At 34.0% G+C, this 16612-nt stretch overlaps 2 protein-coding genes across 2 annotated transcripts; both read right to left on the reverse strand.

Annotated features, from left to right (window-relative positions):
- Positions 1–1452: 1452 nt before the first annotated feature.
- On the reverse strand, positions 1453–3919 carry LOC132170778 (protein SRG1-like). Its single transcript, XM_059581881.1, has 4 exons — positions 3595–3919; positions 2728–2975; positions 2321–2645; positions 1453–1784 (listed from the first exon to the last, which is right to left on the reverse strand). Exons 1-4 carry the CDS (start codon positions 3838–3840, stop codon positions 1518–1520), a joined length of 1086 nt encoding a protein of 361 aa, XP_059437864.1. The 5' UTR covers positions 3841–3919; the 3' UTR covers positions 1453–1517.
- A 4401-nt stretch (positions 3920–8320) lies between these two features.
- Positions 8321–9925, reverse strand: LOC132170780 (xyloglucan endotransglucosylase protein 1-like). The gene is made up of 3 exons (XM_059581884.1): positions 9436–9925; positions 9157–9350; positions 8321–8822 (listed from the first exon to the last, which is right to left on the reverse strand). The coding sequence occupies exons 1-3, from the start codon at positions 9715–9717 to the stop codon at positions 8420–8422; spliced, it is 879 nt and encodes a 292-aa protein (XP_059437867.1). The 5' UTR covers positions 9718–9925; the 3' UTR covers positions 8321–8419.
- Positions 9926–16612: the final 6687 nt, after the last annotated feature.

Genomic DNA, 16612 nt, shown 5'->3' on the forward strand with positions numbered 1-16612 from the left:
TCTCCCATTTATTAGGCTAAGACATGGTCGATGCTAACTAATATTCATTGGGTTAGGTTTTGTGTTGGCTCATTAAATTGAGTGTCCAAAATTTTAACTTTATTTATTTGGAGATTAGGTAGTTGTGTGCTTAGGTTAACAAATTAAATTACAGTTGAAGATGGTAAAGAGTATTTGCTTAAAGGAGACGAGTTCAACAACTGATATCCGAACGTGATACATTCAAGGGAGTATTAGAGTATATGTTCTTGTGGTGTTCGGACCTGTTAGCAAACATGGTCATTCTAGAAGACCACTGTAATTGTATCTTTACAACTTCTTGCATATGATGCTTTATAGTTTCTCGCTAGCTTAGATGTGCTTATGTAATTGTATTTCGCCTAAGGTTCAGGTTAAAAGTATATGGGTGTAGCTGACCTATATGATGTATATATAGATGTGATATGTTTTAGATGAGTTTGTATTTGTAGGTTTTTGAGCATGAGTTTGAAGCATGCACATACATTCATAGCTAAATAATATGTTTCGAAGGTTTTCATAACTATAATGTTTAATTACTTCATCAGCTGCAAACTGTTTTACAAATATCGTAAAACCAAGTGTAGCTGTTATTGTAAATTCATGATAGAAAACAAAAAGTCAGCTCATTGTGACAAGTCAGTAATGCGCCTGGGCAAACGTCGTAACTCCACAATTGCATAAATAATGCTGTGGTTGCAGGTGATGAGAATGTTGACCAGGATACAGTGGCCTCGTGCCCGGGCTACTACGGTTGCCGTGGAATGCCACATACTTTTGTATTAGACTAGTGTGTATTAGTCTATCTCCTTTTGTACCTCATCTTAGTTATGTTTATCAACATTTGTGATGTATCTATGGCATTATGTTAGATATAACATTTTTTTTATAGCTATTCTTTTGTTATGCATTGTAACAATGCAAAAGTTGAAAATATAGATGTTTATCCCGAGATGTTATTAAGTATGTAGATAATACTAGACATTTCAACACTTTTTCTCAAATGATTTGGTCTATTTAATAAATAAATAGATTTATATTGTTTTTATTTCTTAAATGAATGTGGAGTCCAGATCATTTGAAAAATAAAATTTGAGAAAAAGTGTTGAGATGCCTATCAGCCCTCTAAGTATGTATAGCTTATTGTGGCAACTTCGCCATTGCTTATAAAAGGAGTTGTTACAAATAACAACATCCTTCCATGAGTATTCTCTTTCACTTAAAGGAGTCTCAGTATCTGGATGAGCTCAAGTAAAAATCGTGAGATTCCTTCAAGTTTTCTAGCCTTAAAATAGGCTGAATATGTTTTTATTTGAAAAAACAAACAAACAAACCATTTTGTCATGAATATGTTTTTATTTAAATCTGGCTGGCATATAATCAAACCAGATTGAGCATAGGACGATAGGAGCCACTAGCTAGCACTCATGCATATTACACAAAAGCTTTCATGGTATTTATTGTAGTCAATGAGTTTTTCAATATGAAAGATTTAAGTCTCAAGAACCTTTCTGTTCCTCATGTTGGATCCTCATGACATCAATGTATGATTTCCCATCAAGTTTACGAGAGAAAAGTCCCTTGAAGTAATCTGCAACTCCTATTCTTTTGAACAATGCCGGTGATTCTGGAGTAATAAGGCTTGGTGCTGGACCCATATCTCCTTCCAGTCTGGGGTTGTAAAATGTAGCCATGGAGAGCCTTTCCTTTACTGAGTTAACAGTAGCCCGATGCTCAATGCTACGGTATATTCCATTGGTCACAATCTGCAAAAAACATGCATGGAAAACACATAAGAACAAGTCAAGTATATGTTTGATTCTACAAAGCACATAAAAAAGAGATTGGGGTAAATTCACTATAAACTCCTGAACTACAATGCAATTTGACATACCCTAAACTTTTAATTGCTTTCAATTTGAACTCCTGCGTCAGATTTTAAACATTAAAAGTGAGATAATAACGTTTATACATTTGACTCTTTTATAAAATTTTAAATTTATCCTTAATTTCAAATTAAAAATTAAAAAATATATATATTATTAAAAAAAAATCACAAGGTGACCCACGGTTGGGCCACCTTGTGACCCTTCTTTTCAAAATTGTTTTTTAATAAAAATAAAATTGAAGGGTAATTTTGTCTTTTTAGGGGTTTTAACGGCAAAAATTGATGAATGTGATAAATTGACTGCAATTGAAAGTTCAGGTGTCCAAATTGAAAGGTTTCAAAGTTCGGAGGTATGTCAAATCGCATGGTAATTCAAGAGTGTAAAATGAAGTTACCCCGAAGAGATTTAATTACCTCCAAAATGTCTCCAATGTTGACAATAAAAGCATTAGGGAGGGGTTTAACAGGAATCCACATCCCATCTTTTCTTATTTGGAGGCCTTCCATTTCATTGAGTTGGAGGAGGATTGTTAGGCCGACAGAATCAGAGTGAGGGTTGAGGCCAATCACAAGGTCTGGTTGTGGACATGGAGGGTAGTAGTTCATCCTAAATGCCTGCTTCCCATCTTCAAACAGGTTCTTCATGTCATTATAGTCCATTCTAAGAGCTTTCGCCATAAATTCAATGATTTTCATGGCAAGGCTTTTAAGCTCTGCTGAGTAAGCTTCTAAGTTATCTCTGCATGTGAAGATTAATTAAACAACCTACTCTCATATTTTTCAGAGAGAGAGAGAGAAAGAGAGAGAGAGAGAGAGAGGACCTAAATGGAAGGGGGAGCTTTGGGAACAAATGGGGCTTCCTCAAAGAGGTTGGGAGAGTGACCATGTAGAACATGTCTCCCCAATCAAGCTTTTGCTCCTCGGACACAACAAAGGCCTGTCCAAAACCCTCCAAATGTCCTGGTTCTTGCCAGTATGTCTTCTTTTCTTCCATCGGCAGCTTGAAAAATTCTTGAATTTCTAATTTCACCTTCTCCAACAATGAAGCTTTCACCCCATGATTTATTAACTACAAAAACATTTCCAATTTTTACATAAAAAGAGATAACATATATCTATATAGTTTTATATGAGAGAGAAAGTCAACGCCGAAACACCACCAGGACTCGACTAGGCCATCATAAGGACCCGACTAGGACGTCCCCGGAACACCGCTGGGATCTGGTTAGGACCAAATTAGTACCCTGCCAGGACCCAGTCGAAACCCTATCATGACCCGGTTGGAACCTGTCAAGACTCAACCAAGATCTATCGAAACTTGTTCCGGACCCGAATGGGACACCGCTGGACCTAGTCAGAACCCACTGAGCCCTAACTGAGACCCAGTTAGAACATCATTAGGACTTGGCCGGGACATGCTGGGAACCAGTTATGACACCATTGGGCCTGGAGTCAGGGGATTTTCGTAATTTAAATTTTAATATGATGGAATGAAAATATATATAAAAAAATAGTAATTTTTCATACGCGCTAAACACCTAAAAATATTTTTCAAAAAATCAAGAAAATATTTTTCACTGAAAACATTTTCCAACAAAAAAAACATTTTATGTTTAGGAAAAATTAACATATCCAAATAAAAAATAAAATAAAAAAATCTAGAGAAAGAGATGGGAAGAGAGGATGACCTGGAAGAAACCCCATTCTTTGCATGCGCAGTGCATCTTCTCCAACTCAGAGTCCATAAATTCAGGGGAGAAAAGCTTCTGCATGTCGATGACTGGGACTTGGGGTAAACAAGTGGTGTCGGATATGTTTGGAGGGTCCTGATCGGGACGCACATACCGCGGCGGCACTGTCGCCATCGTCTCCTTTGCCAACTCCTGAACACAAGGAACAGGGAGAGAGCTCCCCAGCGATTGCTCTGTTTCCATAGCTCCAAGAAAACCCAGAGCCCAAATGCTTCAATCCTACCTACTCCCAATCAAGAACACTCAACTTTAAGAATATTGACACGACTCTTTTTTTTAATCAATGATAGACACAATTTTAGACAAATCTAATTGTCTGTCTTTTAATGAAAGTTACAAGGGGGAAAAAGAAAAAAAGGAAAAATTAAAAATTAGTCCTTATGGTTTTAGTGATTTATAATTAGATTTATGTAGTATAAAATTGAACTCGTAGTTCTTGAGATATGCCAAAAACAAAAAAAAAAATTTAGTCACCAAAGTCAAAGTCTATTTACAAATTTAATAGATTTTATTAGTGTGATACTGACTTAAATAGGACAAATGTCATAATTTTATTGATTCCGATATTTCATGTTATCTGAATTAATTTATTAAGTCGGTGAACAAAATTTGACTATAAAAACTAAATTGTTTCGCTTTAATGCCAAGTAGACGTAATTGCAAAGGAAAAACCTTCTATCAGGTCGGTCTGTAAAATGCCACTTTTGCAGCAACCAATAGAAGCCTAACACATCACCTAAAGTACAAAAAATGCACAAAAATAACCTGCAACAAAATACACTAGATTTTTGTTGAACCAAGCCCTCTACATGGATTTGCACAAGATATCCGTGAGTCTGCTGAAACAAGCCCTCTCTGGTGGATCCTTTTAGAGTGATAGAATCCCTAAAAGATTAACCTTCCACTTTTAGGTTTTAGTTTTGAATCTAAAAACGAGTTTTAAGGCATTAAAAACAAGTTTTTAGGCATTAGAAACAAGTTTTGAGGCTGGGTTTGGCTAAAAAAAGGCCGAATAGGGTGACTCACGGCTAGGTCACGGCCAAACCCAGCTGTGGAGAGAAGACCCATTAGAAAAAACCCCCCAACAAAAAAAAAAATTGAACAGGCCACAAACACCCGTGGCAGCCCGTCGGTGAGGGGGAGAGGGAAGAGGAAAGAGAGAAAAGAGAAAAAGTAGAAGAGGAAACAATGGGTCTGAAGACGAAATCTCGCCGACAGTGATGGAAGATGAAGAAGAAAGGCAGAAACTTGCGTGGGAAGAAGAAGAAATCCCGTGTTTTCATCCTATTCCATAAACTGTGCTTCCGTTACATGTCAAATATATATTGGGTGCTGTAAAAGTGGTCTTTTACGCACTGACCGTAGTAGGAGCTCTCAAGTGCAAACGAAGTAAATCATGAAGTGATTTTGCATTTTTCCATAAAAAAAAAAAAAAAAAAAACAAACAAACAAACAAAAGCTATTAGATAACATTGATCATGAGGTCACTATTTTTCTGTACAACCTACTTTACTTTTCCATTTTCTCTCACTCACAAGTGGTTCGTCCTTTTCAACTTATTAAATTCTGGCTCTTGGACTAAATTACCAAAGCCTGGTGGAGCCGTGAAGGAGGGGCCAGCTTGCTCTATCTTGACACCAAGAAAATATTTTCTAGGTAAACCCTGATGGAGTTTTGTGGGGTATCAGCAATGGAATTGTTCACAGGATCCTGTGCTAATAAGGGAGAGAGGTGGTAGGAGGGGGCCTATCAGTACTTTACCATATCACCATCCATTATATTAATCACTAAAGTTTGGGACATGTACAATTATTAGCTTATATGTATAAGAGTGCCCACCAATTTTTTTTTATTGTGTTTTTTGTCAATTTGTGAAACAATTGGCATTGACTTTTAATAATAGCATGTTGATTATACCTGCTCCTTTTGATTTAGGGTCCATTTAAAATTGTGGTTTTAATAAGTGGGATTTTAAAAATTGTGTTTTTGAAATCGCTACTTTTTAAAATTTCAAAAGAATTTGGTAAAATATGTTAAAATGTATTTTTTTTATTATCAAATATTTGTTGTGTAATTCGCACATTTTCAAATACGTACCCCTAATTAACCTACTTATAGAAATCACATTTTTTTCCTATTTTAAATTAAGTGTTTTTTGAATCACAATGTCAAACGCCTTACGTTTTGAAATATCTTTTAAAAACTCAGATTATTCTAGCGAAATCGCAATCCCAAACACACCGATAGTTCATTCTGATGTTTAGAACCTTTTCCCTTATTTTTAATACTACGAGTGGTTCATGTTATTTTGCAATTTTTGTTGATGATTTGTCTCGTTAGATCATAGTTTTTATAACGCTTTAAAGTTAATTAACTGTAGTAGTTTTTTTTTTTTTTTTTGGTAATTATCTGTGGTAGTTAATGTAGAGTGTTTATGTCTTCTTACTTTTCTCTACTTTTAACCTTATTTTTAGTAGAGAATTTCAAATTGAATATTTCCACCGAGTGGAATATTGAGGTTGCCGACAAATTAATCTCCATTGTATGCATGCCAACGACTCTGATGACTGACCCACCGGCCGACAACGTACTTTAATTGATTGAATATTTGCATTTATGACTTGTCTTCTTAAAAAACTGTACATTTTGAAAAACCATTGTTAAGGTTAAAAGTTTGAGCACAGGAACAAAAACTCCATGCATGCTTGTCTTCATGTATGTTTTGTTACATTAATTACCTTCCTAGCTAGGAAATTAACTTGTTAATTAATCTCATATTTGTCCAAACTTTTCTTCTTTTCGAGGAAGCATATCAATTTTTATTTTTTATTTTTTTAAATAAATGAACTCTCCATATTAGAAAGGAAGTCCTATTGATTGGTGCTAAGTCCTATTGAACTCTCCATCTTGCTCTCTCTTAGATTTCAAATTCAAAACAGATATCAAAGATGGGAAAGAGTTATTTAAGGACTTAGCACTACTCAAGCATTCAAACCTCTCAAAATTTCCTTATGAAATTTATTAGCCAAAAGTTTAACTCCACATATGTGCATGCATGCTCAAAAGTTTGATTTTCGAAAAAGTAATCCAACCACCCTAGCAAAACCACATGCTTAGCCAACCAACCTAAAACCCAGCCTTCTCGGTTGTAGGAATTCCTATAGCCCAGTTAGCTAGCCTCTAAAAAAATTGGGAACCCCTTGACCAGATCTTAGAGCCAATCTTTTTCCCAAGGTTATAGATCCATTTTGCCGACTTTCCTTGCCTACATTGTTCTATTGGCTAGATGTTGTCCACCTTAGAGACCTTATGCGGTTATGAGTACAACCGAGGTGGAAAACACTTAATCCTCTTGATTTTTAAGGGTTGTCAAGGGCATACTGGGCATCGTGCGAAATGCGATGCTCTTCTAGCCATTGGATCCTACCTCCGGCTAAGCTGTTTTTAGGGCCAGTCTCTTAAATAGAAAAGATAACCCTTTCTATGAACCCATGTGCTGACGTCTCTAGACTTCCTAACATGCAAACCTTTCTTTATTTTTATTTTTATTTTTTTTAAAAAAAAAAAAGAAACAAAAACAAAAACAAAAAATCTTCCCTAGTGATATTCTACCATGGAACATTCATCAAAGTTTTGATTTTAAAAACTTACCTAAAATCTCTCCTAAACCATGTCCCACATTGATTATCACAAATTGAGTTTTCAAAATAACTTAAAATCCTTCGTACTCACATGCCACAATGATTAACAAGATTTGAGTTTCAAATTTCTTAAAACTACTCCAAAAATTGCATAACTTGGAGACTTCACCCAAAAACCCTAATTTTCCTAGAAGTCTAGAACCTTCAATCCATTCAGCAATCCCTTGCTTTCTCTCAAAATTCCTTTCACCAAAACTCCAAGGCACACGTGAGAGAGGAATGAAGGAAATCTAAGTTCTCATCCAATTAAGTTTCAAAAACCGATTCTCTTTGCAAGTAAATGTCACCATGCATGCTCTTTAAAATTTTGTTGTTCCAAATTGATCATGTTTTATTCTTAACTTTTTCAAGCATTTTATCCAATGAGAATTTGATATTCTAATTGGATGAAATGAAAATGGTTATGGTAAAAGAAGAGAGAATGAATTGTGAAAATGGATCAGGGAATGTTCTCCCTCCAGCTTTTAGTTCTTAAACATCATAGTACACAAAACAAAATATTTTATTTAGGATTCTTATTGATCTCACAAGACTACCAAATAATATAAAAATGAGAGTTTTCTCTCAAATTAATTTATTAAAATGACATTTGTCTTTAAAACACATAATTCTCACCTACTATACATGTGAGAATCGCATATTCTAAGACAGATATCAGTTTAATAGACCAAATTGAAACAAAATTTCTAGAATCCAGTTTACAGGTAATTAGAATTTGGAGAATGTATTTACATGTTGACTTGACGTGTTTCATTTTATTCAAAGCTTAAGCTTATAGAAAGAGATGAATTTAACATTTTTATCAATACTTTAACAATTTCTCTCACACTCAAACTCCATTTTTAACCTATGAAGCCTATAATGTAAAATATATAACTGATCTATAACACTAAAAATACATAAATTTAATAATATAATAAATACTTTTTAACATATTATACAACCCATAGCAGAAAGATACCTTACACACACACACACACACACACACACACATATATATATATATATATATATATACTCACACAAAGTTACAAACAACATTTTCAGTTTCAAATGAAGAGCTAGCTAGCACGCCGGCACTCACGTGGGCGACCCTGAGGAAATCGCTTAAAATCAGTGCAATAGTTGTAAATCATGAAGTACTTTTGCACCCATCTGAGTCGTCTTCGCCCATTTGCATCGAGCCCTTGAGTTTGCCAACCACCAGGAGTGGCGGAGCTCGTTGACGTTGAACCACAAGAAGATGAGCCTCTAGACCACACGCAGGCATTAGCATTAAAGTCGCGGTAGTAGGCAGTGAAAGGAGCCTTGGACCAATCCGTTTTCACAAGCCCACCTCTTGTTGCCCATTGGTCTGCATTCCAGAGGCTCGAGTAAAGCTTCATGGGCTGGCTCTTGGGGAAGGGAACCCCAATGGACTCTTCGTTGTGGAATACTCTTATGGGGGTGTTATCCACCAAGAAACTGCAGAGAGAGAGAGAGAGAAATACCAAAAAATGTTACTTAAATTAATGGTGTACTAGAATATTCAAATTAATGGTGTACTAGAATATTCAAAATATTGGTTAAGAATCTTAGGACCGGGTGACGTCAAACCCTTTAATCATAACTCACTAATTTTATGTTAGGTTTGTGACAGGTCTGCTGATTAAAAGTGTCAACTATAAATGTCACATGACAAGTTTGAATTATGTTTCCAAATTCACTAATTTTATGTGGAATTCATGTCGAGTTCACGGGTCAAGGTCAAAATTTGCAAGATGCACGGATTACATGATGTGAGAAGTAAATATCTTACATAATTAGCTGTGGATTCCATACAAAGGAATAGGTGTGGAAATCTTTTGTTGGGTCAAACCAGAGGTAGAATTGTTGCTCTCTCTCCCCTTTCCCTTGTGTATAGACGTTTGTGTGGACGATATAAGGCTGTCCACTCAAGTTCCCCAAGAACTCAAAATCAATCTCGTCATGATTAGTCCCCTCTGAGGATAGCTGCAGAAATTAAAGAACAAACTTGGAGCTAGCAAATTTTCTCTTGTTTCTCAATATATGTCAAAAATGGAGATAAGAGATTTACATAGTAAGCCGTGACGGTGCCAGCAGAGTTACCAGAGACGAGCTTCAGCTGCATGTCGATCCTTCCAAACAGATATTCTCTTTTGGATTGGAAACCAGAGCCAGATATTTGGTCAAGTGAAAGTGTGAGAAGCTTCCCATTATCTAGAATCTTCCCACGATGATCCCCCCACAAGATGTCACAATCTCCATCAAAAGTGCCAGCAGAAGAAACCACAAAGGAGCTCACAAAGAGTGAAACCAAGAGCAATTCTGAAATCCTATGACAAATGTATGCTGCCATCTCTAGAGATCGAGAGAATTAATTGGAATATGGTGAGATTGTGTATTTGTGTTGGGAGGAGGAATTTATAGGTAATGGAGAGAGAAAGAGAGGGGTGTGCGTGGCGAAGGGCGTAGGATGCTTGAAGAAGTAGTGTACAATTATCAATAAATATACAGAGGGAATGGAGCTGGCAATTGGGTGTCTTTAGCTAATTAGAAAGCTGTGAATGAGTTTGGAGTATACAGGGATAGAACATTTAAAGTCCGTGAAATTGCCATTTTGTCTTTAAAATTGTGCGTTTTTAAAATTAATAAATATACAGAGAGAATGGAGCTGGCAGTTAAGTGTTTTTAGCTAATAAGAAAGTTGTGAATGAGTTTGGAGTATACGGGGATATAGCATTTAAAGGTCCGTCAAATTGCAGTTTTATCTTTAAAATTGTACATTTTTTAAAGAAAAAAATGTATTTTATTGTGGATTGAAATCTCTTAAAATTTCTTTTAAATTTGAGATTCTCAAATTAATAAATATCAGCCGTTTATCTCATCTAAGCGTCTAAAATAAGCTATATTTCAGCATTTAATGAGAAAGCTACCCTAAAGGAATTTAATAAGCCATATTTTTTCATTAAATACTAAAACATAGCTTATTTTAGACGTTAAAGAATGAAAGAAACTGCTCAAAATTTATAAATTTGAAAGTAGAGAATCTCAATCCTCTCATTCCTTGTGATTTGAAATTCTGACGGCACACCGATTTGGCTTTGCCTTGGCAAAACAGCCGAGGAAGGCACAGAGCAATGTGCCTGCATATGATGTAACATTCTCCAATTTTGAAGCTTTGTGCATGATTATATGTGATGAGATATAGAGAGGATAAATTATTTGACATCATGCAAGAGGACACGTGCAGGCTCCTAAAGTGATGTGGCTGAAGAGGTTGCATGGAAATAAGAGTTGGAGCTGGCTAGCTATCACAGAAACGCGCGTATGTTGCATGGCCACATGACCTGGCGCCATCTTCTACGCTACCTTTAATTGCTGTGTGATTATCTCCAGAATAAGCTATAATATATATATATATTGTAGCTGGTCTTTGGAGGTAGGGAAGTTAATTTGTATTTGTGTGTCAAGTTTAGGTCATATTGAGACATATATATAAGATTATAAGTGTCTTTAGAATTGCAGCTTCATAAGAATAATTTGTATTTTTAAAAGATCGCAAAATGTAAGGCGTTTAATATTGCGATTTAAAAAGCACTTAGTCTAAAATAAATAAATTAAAATAAAAAAAATTGCTATTTCTATAAGAGGTGCTTAATTGAAAAAAAAAAAAAAAAAAAAAAAAACGAATTTAAACTAAAATCACTATTTCGCATAATAAATATTTGATAATAAAAAAAAAACATTTTTTAACATGTTTTTTACCAAATGCCTTTACGATTTCAAAAATGCAATTTTTAAAATCTCACTTATTGAAACCGCAATCCGAAATGAACCTTATATAGGTTAACTTTAAGTTGACCAATTTAATTAAACGAGATTAAATCTCTCAATTCTAACGCTCTAATTTTGTATTGGGTTAGCATGTCATGTTAAAAATTATATGTCATTATATCGCGTGTTAGGTTTAAATCGTGTCAAAATATAGATATAAGATCATATAGGTCAATCCTAACCGGACTTATTTAATTAAACGGGTCATACTCTTCAATCCTAACCTTTTAATTTCGTGTTGAGTTCGTATCAGGTTCCATGTATAAAAAGTTGTTGGCTCTAATCTTAGTGTAGAAGAAGATATACAAGGAGTATTACCGGGACAAAAGATGGAAAGAAAAGTTAGCCTGCAACAATGGAGGAAGACGACATGTCCTTGTAATGGAAGCAATCTTGGCATATCTCAGAGGTAGCAGAATTAATGAGCTGTGTATATCATTTTGTGAGAGGTGTTATCAACAACATAATTGGTGTTTTAAGGCTGTATTTTCTTATTAGAGGAGACAGCTTGATTTAATTAGCTATAGAAAGAAGGAATCAAGATGACTTGAGAGTTGGACAAAGGGGTCGAAGTACGAGAACACACGTGAGCTGCTTTATTTCTTGAGAAAAATAAAGTGGGTGCTTTGCTTTGCAAGTTGCCAACTTTATCATCTCACGGAGTTCTATATATATATATATATATATATGTGTGTGTGTGTGTGTTTGTCATCCTAATTAACTTCAATTTTTTGTTCTACAGGTGTTGAATAATATATATATATATATAGAGAGAGAGAGAGAGAGAGAGAGAGAGAGTATGAAGCTTTGCCTCGATCTGGTTGAGCAGAAGCTGTGGCACTCATAAAATATTTTGTGATTTTTTTTTTTTTTTTTTCAATTGAAGTGTGAAGAGGAAAAAAAAAATTTTGATTTTTTTGAATAACCTATTCCATTCTTCAAGGGAAATTAAAGTTATTCATATCAAAAGCTATTCCTTTCCTTTTTTCTAGAATATATATATAGGGAATATTTATTCCTTTTAATGGTATATAATCAAATAGAAGAATAGTTATTCACGTGGAATAACTATTTCATTTTAAGAGTCTATTTCACGTGTCAAACGGGGCTTAATTAGGTCACACTGGATATGCGGAATAGATCATGCGTTAAAATAAAGTGACGATTTATTTGGGAGTATACCATTCTTAAGAATAGCTAGGGGTAGGCAAATTAACCGTTACCGTTTAACCGGCCGTCTACCGGCTTCGACCGAACCGATATAAACCGTAGCCGATATGCCGATATCCTTATCGGTTAAAAAAAGTATACCGGAATTCGGTCCGGTCCGGTCCGGTTAAGGGGTTCTTATCGGTTAACCGATAAGAAACCGGATTTTTTTTTTTTTTGTTTTTTTTAGTCCTAGTCCCAAAACGGCGCCGTTTAGTCTTTTAGAGAGGTTTCCAAATTCCCACAAGTGACATAGGTTTCCGAATTTGTGTAATGGTGTTGCCCATGACTTATTTTCCTTTTGCTAAGTGACTTTAATTAGTTAATACTTTGTTTATTATTCATTAATGAATCTTATTTTAATTTGGGTTTGGGTAGGTTTGATGTTTTTTTTTTAAGTGATGGCATTTGATGGGATTTATTTGCCTTTGGTAAAAGCATTTTTCATTAACTATTTTTGTTAGTCTAATTAGCATTCATTATGTTAATTAGTCCATTTGCTTTGGAAAAATGTATTTTATAATATTAAAAAAAAAAAAAAAAAAAAAAAAAGTTGAAGTGGATCAATATAAAAAAGCTTCAATTTTTAGCCCAAAAAACAAATATTTGGGTCCCAACAAAAAGTATTTGGGCTCTCAAAAGTCAAAAAAAACTCATTTTTGGTTCTTGGCCCAACAAAATAAATCAATATAAAGCTCTCGGTTAAATCGGTTAACCGGTTTAACCGGACCGTTTAACCGTGTACCGTTTTAACCGAATTATCGGTTAAAATTCTTATTGGTAAGAATAGCCAATTTCTTACTAAGAAGAATACATATTTTTCTTTTAAAATAAAAATAAAAAATAAAAAATAAATAGCAATTCTTTGAGGAATTGAATGAGTTTTTCAAAAAATTCATTAATTCTTTTTCGTAATTTTTCTGCAAATCTAAATATTGAAAAAGAAAATCACAAACATATTTGTGGAATATAAAACACCATAACATCCGTTAAAATACATCCAAGAATCCCATCAACTCCAAAAAAAATTCTTCATTTCTTTCAATATACGAAATCCACAACCCAAACAAAAGAGCTACCGGCCAATCTGCCCCTTCACCTCAATCGGTTAGCTTCCAAAATCACCACCAAAAAACACCATCACATCACATGCAACCCAAGTTTCCACAATAAAAAACCCAGCAAACTATCCTACAAAAAGCTTCACATAATTGGCCCTTTACCAATTCATATAACTCATATTACATCAACTATATATCAAGATTCCATAACACCCAATATGTATTTTTTTTTTTAATGGAATAATCATCCCGCGTACCAAATGGGAAACATGACTCTTTATAAACACTGCAAGATAGGCGGCTAACGTTTTAGTATTAGGGTTTACTTTGCAACAATTTTTTTTTTTTTTTGGATGAATAAAAATTTTCATTAACTCCCAAACACACCAGCAAGAAAGCTGGATCTCAGTTTTTTACAATACTTTGCAACCATTTTCATTAAATAAAGATGCCAAAAAACTAATTTAATTAGGGGGCCGGCCTTTATTCATTTAACTAAGTTTGGCATAGGCATCAGTAATGGGCTTGCACACTCTAAGCCCATCAACTTGGCCTTTGCCTCAAGCAATTAACTTTGAGATGCTACAAAGAAATAGCACAAAAATACAAAGGATTGAAAGTTCCTAAAATATTTAAATCATTGATGGTACAATTCAGCTAAAATAACAAGCTAGGAAAAATATAAAAAAGTGTCACAAACTAATAGTAGTTTGCGATAGAGCTTCACAATATTTCAAAATGTATTAAAGTAGCCCATCAAACTATCAAAATGTATAAAAAATGCCACTTATTTTTTTTTATATTCCTATAATACTCCTATTCTTTTAACAAATAAAATAATAAAATAATTGAAAAAAAAAACCAATGGGCGAATAAATAAAAAAATAAAAAAAAAAAAAAAGTTTTTTGGAATAAATAAATAATTAGTCACTATAATTGACCTAAATTACAAATTGTTTCATGTTGTATGAAAGTAAAATCAAAGATTCTTGAGATATTCTACAAAAAAAAAAAAAAAACAATTTAGTCCCTAGAGTCAAATTCCGTTAAAAAATTGTTTTTATTCACCCTTTTTTTTTTTGTATTTTAAAAAAATTGTTTGTTTTTTTTTTTACAATTATTTTATTTGTTAAAAGACGAGGGGTATTATAGGAATATAAAAAAAATAAGTGACATTTTTGATACATTTTGGTAGTTTGATGGGCTACTTTAGTACCTTTTGAATATTGTAGAACTCTAGCGCAAACAGCTGTTAATTTTGGGGGCTTTTTTATATTTTTTTCCAAAGTTTTTTTATCTAGGGATTGTTGTTTCATGTATAGTTTTCTTTTTGACTGAAATTCTAGCTTGTATTGTTTGTTCTTCGATGGATAAATTTCTCTTATCCATAAAAGACACAAGATACGTGAAGGAGAGAACAATATATGGGTGCTTAGAAACACTTTGGTAAAAAGCTGGGAAAGCCAAGGAATGAGAGCATGGTGGGAAATGGCCCTCTTATTCCAAATTTCTGATTTTTGTTTTCCTGTTTAATTCAAGTTTGGAAAAAACAAAACCATTAAATTTATCATATATGAAATATTCATTTTGTTATCTAAAAGTAGTTTTTAGAAATTATATATATATATGTTTGGAAAACCGACCAAACAGGAAATTATTTGTGAAAGTTTTTCTAAAACAATTTATCATTTTAGAGTCAAAATATTTGAGTTGTATGGTGTTAGAATATAGGATTTCTATATTAGGTTTGATCGACTTGCCTTATCAATATATTTTCCTTAGTTTTTTTTTTTTTTTTTTTTGAAAAATATGGAACTTCCATTGATGAAATTTTATGAGCATAAAGCTCTTACAACATACAGCATCCAGCTCTAAAAAAATCATAACAAAAAGCTATGAAGGCTACAAAGTCATAAAAATGACTTCAAGTTTCTGCTAACCCATGTACAATTACATTAAGGAACAGAGCTGCTTTGTGCAGACTAGATCTAGGACATGGGTAGCCCAAATACAAAACAAAAATAAAAAACAACTATAAACTAAAAATCTGACCGTGAGAGTTAAGCCCCACACCGATCTATTCCATCCTTAACTCGAAGGTCAGGACAACAAATCCATCCTCAACTTGAAGGCCATGACAAACAAAATAAAAAACAAAAAACAAAAACCCCACAAGCAGCGGAGGAGTGTTAAAGGAACAAATCTAGAGAATATTCTGGATTTATTGGGTAGTAAATCTCAGAAGTCAAAAAGGCTGACTATGCATAATTTGGGCCGTGATTCAAGGGATGTGCTCCCTCTTCTCTAGTTTATATAATAGACTATTTGTAAGTAGTGAAATAAAAGAATTTCTTTTTCTTCTAAAATTTTACAAGATGCACCGCATCGTAGACATTGTTAATGGTATGATTTCCACATCAGTAGCATCAACTAAAAATGGGTGTAAAGTCAATTATGCAGCACATGCTGCAGATAATGAAGATCAGGTATCAGACCATAAAGTCTCGACAGATATGGCTAAGGAGCTCTACCATGTTAGGAAAGCTTTAAACCAAATAAGCAAGGCAATATTTGACTCTCGTACAACACCAAGTCACAGAAGGCAAGGGCAAACAATGAGGGGTTTTATTCTTCACAAGGAATCTCTACCATCACCTTAATCTAGATCTTCCCTTTTTTTGAAGTTTTTCTTAGTGTTGTCTAGAAGAAAACACCAAATCGACCTTATTTATATTATTATCTTAGTTGATTGTAGTCAAATCGACCTTATTTATATTATCTTCACCGGCAGCTTTTTCTTTATAAACATGGATCATTTGTATTCTAAACTTATCAATTAATCCTTAGAACAATTCTTAGTAATGAACGTCGACGTCATCATAGGCATCTAATACTGAATCCCTCCAAAATTCCCGTCTTTTTTCTTTCTCCTTCTGCTATTTTCTCATAATTTTCATTTTTTATTACAATTGTTTACAAATTGGGCAAGCGACTAACCTCGAGCACTCATCCATTTGGCAAACTGCTGCTGGGAGATTAATTATATCTCATGCATCACCAATGACGATTTCACTATACAAATGGGTTTGAATTTGTCCCACAGATTGAGATCAAGTTGATTGTCTTAATCAGAAACGTGCTTGTTTT

The sequence above is a fragment of the Corylus avellana genome, chromosome ca2 (assembly GCF_901000735.1).
Source record: "Corylus avellana chromosome ca2, CavTom2PMs-1.0".
Taxonomy (NCBI): domain Eukaryota; kingdom Viridiplantae; phylum Streptophyta; class Magnoliopsida; order Fagales; family Betulaceae; genus Corylus; species Corylus avellana.